This window comes from Megalops cyprinoides, chromosome 5 (genome assembly GCF_013368585.1).
Source record: "Megalops cyprinoides isolate fMegCyp1 chromosome 5, fMegCyp1.pri, whole genome shotgun sequence".
Classification (NCBI taxonomy): domain Eukaryota; kingdom Metazoa; phylum Chordata; class Actinopteri; order Elopiformes; family Megalopidae; genus Megalops; species Megalops cyprinoides.
Genome location: NC_050587.1, coordinates 8,978,347 through 8,991,242, shown reverse-complemented (window position 1 = coordinate 8,991,242; position 12,896 = coordinate 8,978,347). Strand labels below are relative to the sequence as shown.

General features: G+C 38.8%; 1 protein-coding gene across 1 annotated transcript; it reads left to right on the top strand.

Annotated features, from left to right (window-relative positions):
• Positions 1-2,376: 2,376 nt before the first annotated feature.
• hsdl2 (hydroxysteroid dehydrogenase like 2) lies at positions 2,377-10,452 on the top strand. Its single transcript, XM_036529267.1, has 11 exons — positions 2,377-2,608; positions 4,972-5,135; positions 5,927-6,025; positions 6,156-6,270; positions 7,175-7,278; positions 8,002-8,100; positions 8,330-8,524; positions 9,093-9,164; positions 9,253-9,399; positions 9,669-9,797; positions 10,076-10,452. Exons 1-11 carry the CDS (start codon positions 2,592-2,594, stop codon positions 10,186-10,188), a joined length of 1,254 nt encoding a protein of 417 aa, XP_036385160.1. The 5' UTR covers positions 2,377-2,591; the 3' UTR covers positions 10,189-10,452.
• The last annotated feature ends 2,444 nt before the right edge of the window (positions 10,453-12,896 follow it).

The window sequence follows — 12,896 nt, the reverse complement described above, 5'->3', positions numbered from 1 at the left end:
GGATGATATTAACTTAATGTTGAAACATTCAAAGTAGACTTTTCACAAGCTGCAGTTATTGCACTTGCATTTCACTCCCCTGTCTGTGTCCTTGCAGTGTCAGAGGAAAGTGTAAGCAATGCAGATGTTATCCATGTACTCCCCTGAAGCCTGTGGAAACTTGCTGTACCTGCCTGACGAGCTTTGTTTCAGTCCTGTACACACATGCAGTTTGTGCACCTCACATTTCCAAGCAGAATATAACTACATTAGTGTAATAAGATCTGTGTATTTCAAATAACAGATTTTTTTCAAAGACTTTTTCAGCTTTAGAAGTGTCACTAAAAATAAGGTATTTGTAGAATGTGTGTGTGGACAGCATATGTTTGAAATAAGTAGATGATAATCAGACAGATTATAAAATATGTATCAGTCATTTTGCTTGGTTTTGAAACACTGTTTGCCCTGAAAATTTCAATAGAAAACATAAAAGGTTGCTGAAAATTCCTCAAGAAGGAGCCCCAAATATTGTCAGGAGACAAAAGGTGAAGTATAGTATGTTAGGCATGCCTCCAAACCAATGCCTATTAGCATACATAAGCCTTCCTTGAATGTGGAAATCGACTTTCAGCCTAAGTTAACACCTGGTACAAATTACCCTTGCTTGATGAAACCTCTAACTTAACAAAGTTAAATTTAACCATAAAATCATGTATTGACAGAGAAAAAAACAATACATGCAATTTCTGTAGTGATTCTGTGCAGAATGTCTCTTAATTAGCAGTAACAATTGTCTTGTGTGAACTTAAAAAATATTCACATTCTACATCACTGCAATGTTGGAAATGTTGCCCCAGACAGTACATGACTCCTCAGAAGACAAGTGTGAGGAAGTATATATGATATCATCCAACCAACTATTGCCATTCAGCCATAGTACAGGTACTTGAACATACAGTGAGGGAAGTAACATCATACAAGCAAATGTTATCCATATAAACAGTTTGATTTACAAAAAAATCAAAACATGAAACTAATGCAAACCGTTAACACCAAAACTCATTACTCATTCATTATTCATTATTTTAAGCATACAATATTGGATGTGAATACCATTGCATTCCCGCCTCAAATATATGCAAGACATAATTAAAAGTGAAAGTTGTTATGGGTGTAACATAGCACATAGTTCTTCTAAACGTGCTTCAGTTGGGCGTGATGATAAACCCTGCATTCTGTAATCAGCAGTTCATATCTGTCCAAGGCCACATAGCATGTTACAGTAATGCCAGTGCTAAACGCATAATGTGAGGTTGCTAAGCCAGTGATCAGGTACAAAGCCATGTGGTGCAGTATTTCCATATTCTGTGAGGCCTACATAGAAGCCTGTTGCCTTTCAGCTTCAGGCAGGAACATTTTTGAACGTCAGACATGGCATGTAAATTACAATGAGTGCAACTAAGTTAGTCTTCAGGTTCCTACTAGCCTTAGGCTACCACCTGATGCAGTAGTAGCAGGGCACCATGCATCACTGGCATCATCTCTGGTTGTGTGCCAAATGTGGACACCCTGAGAGCAAGAAAATGTACACCTTACAAAATAATATAGGGAGTTTAACAGTGTTCTGATCTCCGAAGCGAGGATATGCAGCTGTTACACACGATACGTACATATGCCATTTTTGCATCATTACTAATATGCAGGTAGCTGGTACATGATTGGATTCTTATAAATAAAATGACATACCCATTGCACAAACATTTTTACTCTCCGCGTTTTAATTATACATGGATAAAGTTGGATGATACCAGCCACATGAAAGTTACTGATGCATACACAGTAATCCATGACGTGTATAATGCATTTTCTCTCGTTAACGAGATTGGTCAGCGTTTGTCACCATATTTAGCCTCTAGGGGGCAGTAGAATCTAATTTGCGTCTGAGGTGAGAAAGATCATTTTTGGACCTGAGCTTTTCTACCTCATGTGGCGTGAATGTGAATTTAGTATGCATAGACTTAATGTACAGCTAATGTATGTCGCTATGAATCAGTGCAGATCCATAACTAATTTATCAAATGATTGCCTTTTCGCGCAAGATGCACGGAGAAGATATCCAAAACATATCCTATTGCTTGCCCACTAGCATCAGCTCAGAGCAGCCACTGTACGCCGTAGAATAGAAGATGTATCTAATCATAGGGGACCACTATCAGAACACTCAGTTTGTATTTATGACTACAGATCTCCGTAATACCCTGAAATGATGACCTTGGATTCACTCGCTGTCATCACTATGGAACCAATTGAAATACAGGAGATGTCTGGTACGCACCAATCAAACGCGAGAACTCAGGCGGTTCCGGGTCGCTCATATTTGGACTACTGCGCGTCTCTTAGGTGAGGGTGGAGGGCAGAGCAATAGCATTAGCAAGCCTGTAAGATCGTTAAAAGCCTATAGTGTTGCGGACAATAGGTTGAGCTGAACCAGTTTTAAGGACAAAAATTGCTTTGCTGTGTAGCTGCTTGTCTTTGCTTCATAACGGTACACTCAACAGGGTCTTTTTTTGCAGAAATCTTTGCAAATTCTTAGTTACATCTCTGCAGGAGATATGCTGCCAAACACAGGGTAAGTATTGAATCTGCAACTAGACTACCTTAGCTAGTTAGCAAACTCATTTAGAAGTTATTTGGCTAATGTTAACCGGTTTGCTAATTACCTGTAACAACTGCGTGCTATATTTCTTTTGCCGATCAGTAATTACCCTTAGCAGAAATCAGTTAAGATAGCCGACCACATAAAACCTTGATTCGTTTGACTGAGAACACTTGCATTAGATACTAACAGCGAAAGCTATTTTTAAACTAGCGTTACCTAAGTTTACTGCAAACTAGTTAGCTTTGCAGAAGTGCAGTTAACCAGGCACTATTTGACAAATTGTCTGTTAATGCTCCTTTAGATGATTTAAATTCTTTGTAAAGACACGTAAGACTAACTAAGTAGACTAGTGGATTAGTACTATATTACTTAAATGCTAAATCGCTATATTACTTAAATGTTGATCAGTTTAGGTGTTTAGTTAGCTAACGTAGCTGAGTAACAGCAAACGGTAGCTGTCAGTTTTACTTAAGGTTAAAGTCCCTCGTTTCCTTACACTACGTACCAGGAAGCTGTGACCTTTGCTCTACATTGCCCTGTGCCGCTGCATGCCATCACCAGGTCGCCGCGCTCCTGCTTGGCGTACAGATATTGACTGACTGTGTATTAATATGTTTCAGGCGTGCATGCTTGGCAAGGTTGCTTGCTGAATTTTTTCCTTGTAGCCTGATAAATAGCCGGCGTCATGTTGGTTGGCTTTCCATATTTAGGTTAGGCAGATAGTTAGCCAAGCTGTCTGAATCAAGGTGGACTTCGTTGATTGAACAGTGATGATCTATCAATACGCGATCCTTGAAGCGTATTTGAGCGTCTCTTTAAAAGGTGGGACCGGTACAAATCCAAACAGTTACTTGAAATCAAGTTAATCAGATGGTTACACATATGCACAGGGCCATCAAATACTAAGAGCAGTTGGCAAATGTTTAAACGAGGCACTCTGATGGACATGAACGTTAAAGAGGCTTAAAGGTATTGGAGTACAGCCTGCCCAGATGGGAGGTGTACTAATAACAACAACTGCTAAAATGAATAAAGTACCTAATGTTGTTTTGCTGGGGGGGGGGGGGGTTCTTGATGCTTTCAGAAGCAGCTTCAGGGAAGGGATGGAGGGGTCAGATGGTGAAATCACAGGTTGCAATTGAAATGATGAAAGTATGGCAGACATACTGCACCTTATCCCTGGTGGAGTACAGCCAGTATAGGTGACTGCCTGTCCTGGCTTCCAATCATTGTTGGCAGATGACACAAATGGCTTCATGCCTGGGCTAAATGTGCTCAACCTGCACTTAGCATGAGAATCTAGCCAAACACCTGAGGAGACCTGCGAATAGCCACGTTCGCTCACACGTCCAAAATGTGATTTTCATGTGATTAAGACACTACCCCAGGTTACACAGAAGTCATATATACACCTTACCTTGATTATTTCAATATGATTAAGCTCTTACTCACAGTAAGAGATGTAGAGTAATCTGATTTTATTCACATTACCGTAGTGCTTTTGGAATATGTACACACCTCAGTTGCTCCTGTTAAGTTGAGGAAGAGGAAAAATTGCATTTTATTTTTTAACAACATTACTAATGATTGTCATGCTAGCTAGCCAGTTAGCTATATCTGTGAGAAGCAAGGTGAATGGGAAAAGCTGAACAAGAGAGAGGTTTCATGTCTTGAAAGACATGAACATTATGAGACATGTAAGAATGATACTGCATGGTTCTTATGGCTGTAGCTACTTCACACTGAATGAAAGTGACAGGATAGGTAACAGTAGCAAGCCAGTTTGCAAGGTTACCCTTGAGTCAGTGCCTGTGGCCCTTTCTTATCCATTATCTTAATCGTAATAGCTATTATTTACATGTAAAGCGGGAGTATTTGGCAAACGCCAAATGCCAGGCATCTAAATGGATTAATATGTCTATTGTCATAGTCACAGTATTGGCAATAATTGCATTGTTGTGTGCACATAACCATAGTCAATGATTATTTGTGACAATGCCCTACTAGAAGCAGTTCATGTCTACACCATTTGTAGTAATCCTATTAAAACTGATGTAGACCTATATTGACAAGCAAAGCAACCTTTTCAATGTTAGAGTTTGGCAAGATAATTCAGGATGAGAAAATTTAAACCACATCAACTGGCTACAGTTTCTTCTTTTTAACCTTTTGAGGCTTTCAATAGACTAGCACTTTGTCATGATAAATAAAATTCTGAGTGTGTCCCAAAGAAAAACCTGAGTTTTTGGAGCATTTTCTTTTTCCTTCATTTGCTGTGTAGAGGAATGTCCTTCTTTTCGGCCCAAAGTTATGTTTGTTAATTCCAATTGCAGAAAGCTGGCGGGATGCACCCTTTTCATCACGGGAGCAAGCCGCGGCATTGGAAAGGCCATTGCCCTGAAAGCCGCCAAGGACGGTGCCAACGTGGTGATCGCTGCCAAAACTGCCCAGGCCCATCCCAAGCTTCCCGGCACCATCTACACAGCTGCAGAAGAGAGTAAGCGTTATACTGCACCTTCAGCTTTAAAAAGCCTCGTGAGCACTGAGTCATTCTTTCTTCACATTAGCAGGAAATGTCAGCCTGTCCCATGTGTGACTGAGAATAGTTTTGGGGAATAGTTTTTTCTCTTTTCTGTCAGTGACAGTCCTTGTTGCTTACTGGAAGTTATGCCCTCCATTGTAGTCAGGAAAATACAAATATATGCACTTAGGGACTGGTCATATTAACTTTAACGGTGTTGTTAAATGAAATGGAGGTGGCGTAGCAGGACTTCAAGGTCACGATGGCTGCTCTCTGTGTGGTGCAGATGCCTCAACTTTTATATAATGAAACTGCATCATGCCAACACCACCATGCACAGTCAAGGACAGATACACAATGTCAGCCACAAGTGAGGAGAGAGTTTGGGGTTTGACCTCTGAAGTTACATCTGTAAGTAGTTGCAGTAGTGTTCAGGAATTATCGTGATGAGACAATCATAACCTTAAATATCTAGTGGGATCCTGCTGTTTAACCCTTGTGGCAGATGTCCCAGGTTCCTTTTTCATAATTTTCTTGTGGTTAAAGAAGTAAGAATGGATACATTCTCTCATTGTTTTAGTATATCTTCACAGCATAATGTCATTGTCAGCAGGGTAGAGAATCTCCATATGTTTATTCAAGGCAAACCAAAACTACTCATTTCTTTAATGAAACTTTGGAATGGCCTGCATCTGTTGTAATTGTCTGAACTCCATCCACTGTTTGGGTAGCACTGTCTGACCACCCTCTGTCTATCTTCCTTTAAGTTGAGGCGGCAGGCGGGAAAGCCTTACCTTGCATTGTAGACGTCAGAGATGAGAAGCAGATCGGTGATGCAGTGGAGCAAGCAGTACAGAAGTTTGGAGGTGATCTATAGCTGTGTCTTTTTTGTGACACGTCTATGTATATAAGAATAAATAAAGGTGCATACATAGTACAGAATGGACACGACATGATTACTCAGTAATTATTGTTTCCTGCATTTGATTTTCTCAGGCATTGACATTTTGGTAAACAATGCCAGTGCCATCAACCTGACGGGAACTCTGGAGACACCCATGAAGAAAGTGGACCTCATGTTGGGCATCAATCTGAGAGGAACTTACTTAACGTGAGTCAGGCTTTTAGTTGGAAAACTCCATAACGCCATTGCTGAAAGCAAGCTCCTCATGCAGAGACATATTGTAACTCTTTGTTCTTTATGCATATACTAAATGTCTAGTGTTTCAGGTCTGTTTGGAGCTTGATTGATAAGTTGCACAGGTGTAAAAACGATCCGTTGTGAAGGCATATCACATAGTGTTAGTTATTTATCAGATTTTATCACCTGTAGAGATGTTGTTTGTGTAGTTTTAATGGATAACCTTACATGTGCTTTAGTAGCTCTTTTGTAGGTGAGTTACCGAATATCCCTCCACAGTCTGGATTTAATTTTTGTAATTAAACTAGTTTCCATAATCACTCACCAGGTTATCATTTAAAATAAGTATTATATTTTATGTAATACTCCTATCAGTGATTTTAAAAATAACTATTCCAATACATTCACTGTAAATTGGCATACGTTTTCACTTGGAAGCTCTGATCTCTGTAGAATTATCCACCTTCTTTGAAAATAGATATGGGTTTTCTTTAATATACGTTTCTTTTAAGTTATCTCTTGAAAACTTTTGTGAAATGTAGCAGCAAGGGCTTCGATATAAACAGAGTTTCATTGTAAAATAGTGACATGTAGAGTTATTTGCAAGAGATCCAGATCAACCACAGGGACTGACACCCTTCAACATAATATTGGCATTCCAAATTCAGTTATACTGTAGGGGCTTCATAATGAGGACCGAGCTGTTCTGTTTTGCTTTTAAAAGTAAGCTTTAGCTAGTATCTTAAATTTCTCTCAAACTGTTTTGAGAATGTGGTTGAACACAACTTTCAAATGTAGTGGTATGGGGGTCCTGAAAGATACTGTGACACAAATGAACTTCCTCTAAAGCCAGTCTGAAATTTTGTGTTCACAGGTCAAAGCTCTGCATCCCTCACCTTCTGAAGAGTAAAAACCCTCACATCCTTAACCTTAGTCCACCACTTAACCTCAACCCCATCTGGTTCAAAAATCACACAGGTATGGCAACCCTGAACTCATAAATTAAATGAGTTAATGCTGAAGAATTCATTTCCATACAGTACATTTAGATACAATATGTGTCAGCATAACCGTGAAATTATTCTGTGTTGTTAAAAAATGTAGCATATCTAAGCATTATTTCATTATATGGTGTTTATATAATAATCAGCTTTCAAAGGTTAGTATGATTGTCACAAGCACTCTAGTTTCATTCAAATTGCTGCATTAATATCAATAAAAATAATTTTACAATTTAATAGTGTCGATCAATTCTCACATGCAGCGTGCATCATTGCTTTTGTATCAGTGCACCAATTCGAATTGATGCATCATTACAATTAGTATGGCTCTGATAAAGGGTCAAAATCGGTAGATTGCATTTTGTAGTAGCTAGTATAACAGGGTAGTGGTTTTTATGCATATAATGTAACTTTAATAGAGCTATGACATAAACAAAGAACACTGAACAATGTAGAACTGACTTAAACTCAGCAAAATATGGTCTATTGCCTGTGCTAAATTGCATGTCAGTTATACGGAAGTTTCCACAATCAAAACGCAAGTTCCTGCAAACAATCGAACATTCTCCAATGGGGGAGAGTGCTCAGCAAACTTTAAAACATGCCACTAAGCATTGTGAGGTTGTGCAGAGGGATAAATGTTTGTTTCTGTCAACATAAAAAAATGCATATTTATTCATATTCATATTTATCTCCTCAGCATACACCATGGCAAAGTATGGAATGTCCATGTGCGTCCTGGGAATGGCAGAGGAGTTCAGGGGATCTATAGCAGTTAATGCTTTGTGGCCTAAGACAGGTGGGTGATTTTTCAGAGTGTTTTTTTTTCCACAAAACAACTTGTCCAGGCACTTGAAGTTAGCATGTTTTGACAAAAGGGCTGATATCATATAGGTTATAGGTTATTTGATAACATTTCTATTGATTGGAGCTCCAACAGTGCTCCCACAGCAAGTCCTGCAGACCATTAGCCCTGTAGTTTCAGATTTTGTACACAAGTAATTGCAAAGTGGTATTCTCCTTCCTAGCCATTCAGACAGCAGCCATGGACATGCTGGGAGGTTCTGGCGTGGGCAAACAGTGCAGGAAGGTGGAGATCATGGCTGATGCAGCCTATTCCATCTTGAGCAAGCCCACCAGCTACACTGGAAATTTTGTCATTGATGAGGATGAGCTGAAGAAGGAAGGAATCAAAGAATTTGATGTGTATGCTGTCGCTCCAGGTTTGTTGCCAGCAATGCCACTTGTCTTTTTTTTTATTATTATTTTCTTTTTTCCATTTTCTCCCCAATTTGGAATGGCCAATTCCCTGAATTCTGGAATGTCCGATTTGTCATCATGGCACGTGGACCACAGGCACCCGATCAACCAACAGGGGTCACTGTTGCTAATGGGACCGAAGCCCCTGTCGACGTACCCACCCCTATCCCCTGCAGAACGAAGTCAATGTGTTCCACCTGTGAGCTCCCGGTCACTGTCGGCTAGTGACACGGTCGGGTTTGAACCCGGCCCGTAGCTCTAAGTCTACACTCAGAATGAGTGCTTTTACAGACTGACTGCCCGGAACACTTGTCTTTTAAAAAGCTTTTGGAATACTGATCCAGGCAGTAAGGCTCAGTGTTTGTGTGGTCCAAGTTTCAATAATGGAATGTTTGGTTTTGTCACAAATTGGAAGTAATGAATAAAAAAATGTACTGTGCTGAGGTAGGTGAAATTCAGATGGTGTAAGAAGGGTTTGTTAGGTTTGATCAGATCTTCTGTCGGCCCTCATTGCCTTGACGATCTCTACAGGGCACCCACTGCTCCCTGACTTCTTCCTGGATGAGGACCCAGCGGCCCTTGTAAAACAAATGGAAGATCAAGGTGAGCTTAGTCTCAGTAAAAAGCACAATGTATTATTCAGGGGTTTGAGACCGATGTCAGGTCCCCTCACCTTTTGCTCTTTCCACAGGTGCTACCCCTGTCTTTAAAAGTGGCAAAACCAGCGCAGAGCCTGCATCCACCGGGCCCATTGCTGAAACCTTCAATGTCATCAGGGGATTTCTTAGCCCCGACATAGTCAAAACTACACAGGGAGTGTACAAGTTTGATCTGTCTGGTAAATATTCTTTCCCCACCCACACTCTGAATGTCAACACTTACTGTTATCTGTTATACTGTTATAATCAAATTATTGATTTGTCCTGTTATCTTGTGAAGTTATGTAACCGAATTTGTAAAGATGAAGCTGGATGAAGTCAGACATAGTCACCTAGGCACGGATTTATCGTTAGGCATAGGTCTCTCTGCATTTGATGCTGTATACAGTTTAGACCTTCAGTGAATTAAATGGATGCAGTTCATTTGTCCCATTCTGGTGTTCTTTAGGAGAGCATACAGGAGTCTGGTACATTGACCTGAAGAATGATACTGGAAGTGCAGGCAGCGGTGAGCCACCAGTCAAAGCAGACGTGGTGATGAGCATGGATAGTGCAGACTTTGTTAAGATGTTTGCAGGTGAGTGACTGAGATGCACATACATGCATATCCATAAACAGAATTGTAAAGTTGGTTTTTGAAAGTCCTGCAAAAAATAAACCCAGTTCATAATATGAGTATGGAGGGTTCGGTGTGTCCATAGTCACAGATTGTGCCACCTTGACTTTAATAATATGACTTATTGGGAGCTATTATTTTAATATTTCACCTTTATCTTGGACTTGAAAAAAGATCAAGGTATAAATATTTGTCAAAATTGACAAAACTGACATAACATAACTGACATTTATCTACAGGCAATCTGAAGCCAGTCATGGCGTTTATGTCTGGAAAGTTGAAGATCAAAGGGGATATGACCCTGGCGATAAAGCTGGAGAAGATGATGGCCATGATGAAACCTAAACTTTAATGGAAAGAACATCAGTAATGCACTTGCACATGTTTGCCTTTCAATGTGTATAATAAATGTTAACATTTTCTTACGCATTTTCTAAATATATCAACGGAACTGTAAACTTAATCCCTTCCTTTTGTGTGGTTGCTGGAAAATTGGAACTGTAAGATTTTTTATGAATGTTACAAAATCTTTTGCATTGTATTTTGCCTTTGAGTGATGAAGTCCACAGTAAAGGGGGTCAGATAGTAGCAAACAAAATAAAATAATATGAAATGAAAGTAAATAATTCTATAGATTTTGTGACATGGATGAGGGTTTAAATGCATGAGAAAATTGGTTGCCTATATTAAATTATTTTTCAAAACAAAGTAGTTTAGGAGATACTCATATCCACAGTGTCCCACAATGTGTGAGACTTGGAAGAAATTCTTAAAACAACTAGACTAAAAAGGTAGCTCATCTGTGCTATTCACAATTTTCTTCCACAAATTAGCAAAGGAACAATAACTTTAAATATGAATTCTAAATCATATTAGGTGTAATATGGGGCATTTGTATGAAAATTAGATTAGAAAAATTAGAAAAAAAAATGATGCACTCTTGGTGTTAGAAGAAAAGCATGAAAAAATTAGAGTGCACTTAATATCTTGCCTGATTTCAGAGGAAAAGGGGTGATGTTTAGAGCTGAAGGAAGCTGATGGTCTTAACTGAAAAACCCAAAAATGGAAATGGGAAATTGGTGTAAACCTGTAAAACAGTGTAGTTGAGAAGCATTTAAAATGGGTGTACAATATGAGAAAACCCAATAAAAACGAGAGTAATAAAGATTGAAAGCAATGTAAATCTGGATAAGGGGTTATCTAAAATATGATGTTTAAAAAGAAGAAATAACTGAGATACACATACATTCACGTCCGTAAACAGAATTAAGTTTGTTTTCCTAAGTCCTGCAAAAAATAAACCCAGTTCATAATATGGAGGGTTCAGTGTGTCTGTAGTCACAGATTGTGCCACCTTGACATTAATAACATGACCTGAGGCTCATGATCCTGATCACAGGCAATTCCAGCTATAATGCTGACGTTGCATTTCCTCTCAAAAGTGAAAACAAAATGCCTCACTGAATTAAGTATTCAAACGTAAATGAAAAATTTGCCACATATCTCTACATTACCATCTGGACCCAGACACAATTAATAGTCATTTCAAAATATTGGAATACACAAGAAAAATAAACTCAATGGATGTGAGTAAATTTAATGTCATAACTCTGAAATTTAGGCTCTAATGCAAAAACGCTGACAGCCATTGCACTGGAAAAGCTTGTCTGCATACAAACCCAGTAATTATTAAAAAAAAAAAAGCATCTTGATGAAAAAACATCCAACATTTTGGATGTTGCCATGTCTAAAATAAACATTAATCGATCAAAACTGTTTTCGGCAAAGTATCCTCTCTTTTCTCGGAAAGGTGCTCCTTTGGAACAGCTCGTTTAGTTTGAGCTGAAGCTTCAGATTTTTGTTTTTAGCTACTTGTACAGACCGTGAAGTGCATTTATTTTTGTACACACCTTTGTTCACTGAGTGCATAGCATAAGGAGAATTTTTTGTTAATTTTGATGTGTGTGTGCTGATGAATGTGATTTTTATTGGATTTCATAATTACCAATTTATTGTAACTTTCATAGGGTAGAAAAGAGAGTTATGGACTGTTGAGAGGCTGGCCGACACTTATCTCAAAAATAAACAAAAGGGCAAGTGTTCAAAAAGCGAGTGATTTATTTAAAAAAAAAAAAAAAAAAAGGAATCGGGCAGGTGTGGTCCGTTAACCAGTGGCTGGTTGTCCACAAGTAAAACATACATATTGAAAATGAGTCAAGGACAATTAACAGTTAAACAATGAACCTGTTCAGTAAAATTGATCGATGAGTTCAGTTATTGACAGGGTTGAAAATGGAAAGACAGCAATCCTTAGACAGGAAAGTGAAGGTTCTCCTTCACATGGAGGCAGCATCACCACCATATGGGCCATTATATGTTTGGACATGTTGAATTTGAAAACTGAATATGGAAAACACATCTTAATACATCTGAGCATTTGAATGTGAAACTGACCCTTTAAATTGAATTTTACGTTCTCCAAAATTTAAATTAGGCTACAGGTAATGACATTCGTATGTAACATTTTCAAACTGAATTTAGAATATGCATTCAAAGACCAATGAATATAACATTGAATTAGCAAACCAGAATGCAAATGCACCTTCAGGTAATAGGCTAAAGGCAGATTCACTTAATACAAGCTGAGAAAATACAAGTGTAGAATGTCAAATAAGGATTCAGTTAATGCATTCGGCGAGTGAACTCTTTGCTTGTTGGCTTTACCGGGATGGGTCGGAGTCTGTGATCGATTTTAAAATATCCGAACCTCTTCGCTTTTTGGTGTTAATATTACTCTACTCAGAACTGAACGGTAATCGGTACGTTTTAAATTGAAATTTATGAGGTTTTGCTGACCAAAAACTAGAATAAACATGGAAAGCAGCTTGAAACTGCGTGCGAACAAAGGCTTACAGTTCCTATTTGGTTCTCATCTACTCGTTAAACCAGCAACCGGAACTACTTTGAGACCCTAAATTGGTACTCATGCTGGCTCATCTCCCTGCTGGTAAATGATCTTTGGTACAGTCACTGTGCGTGTTTCCGTTCGTGCGTGGAAGT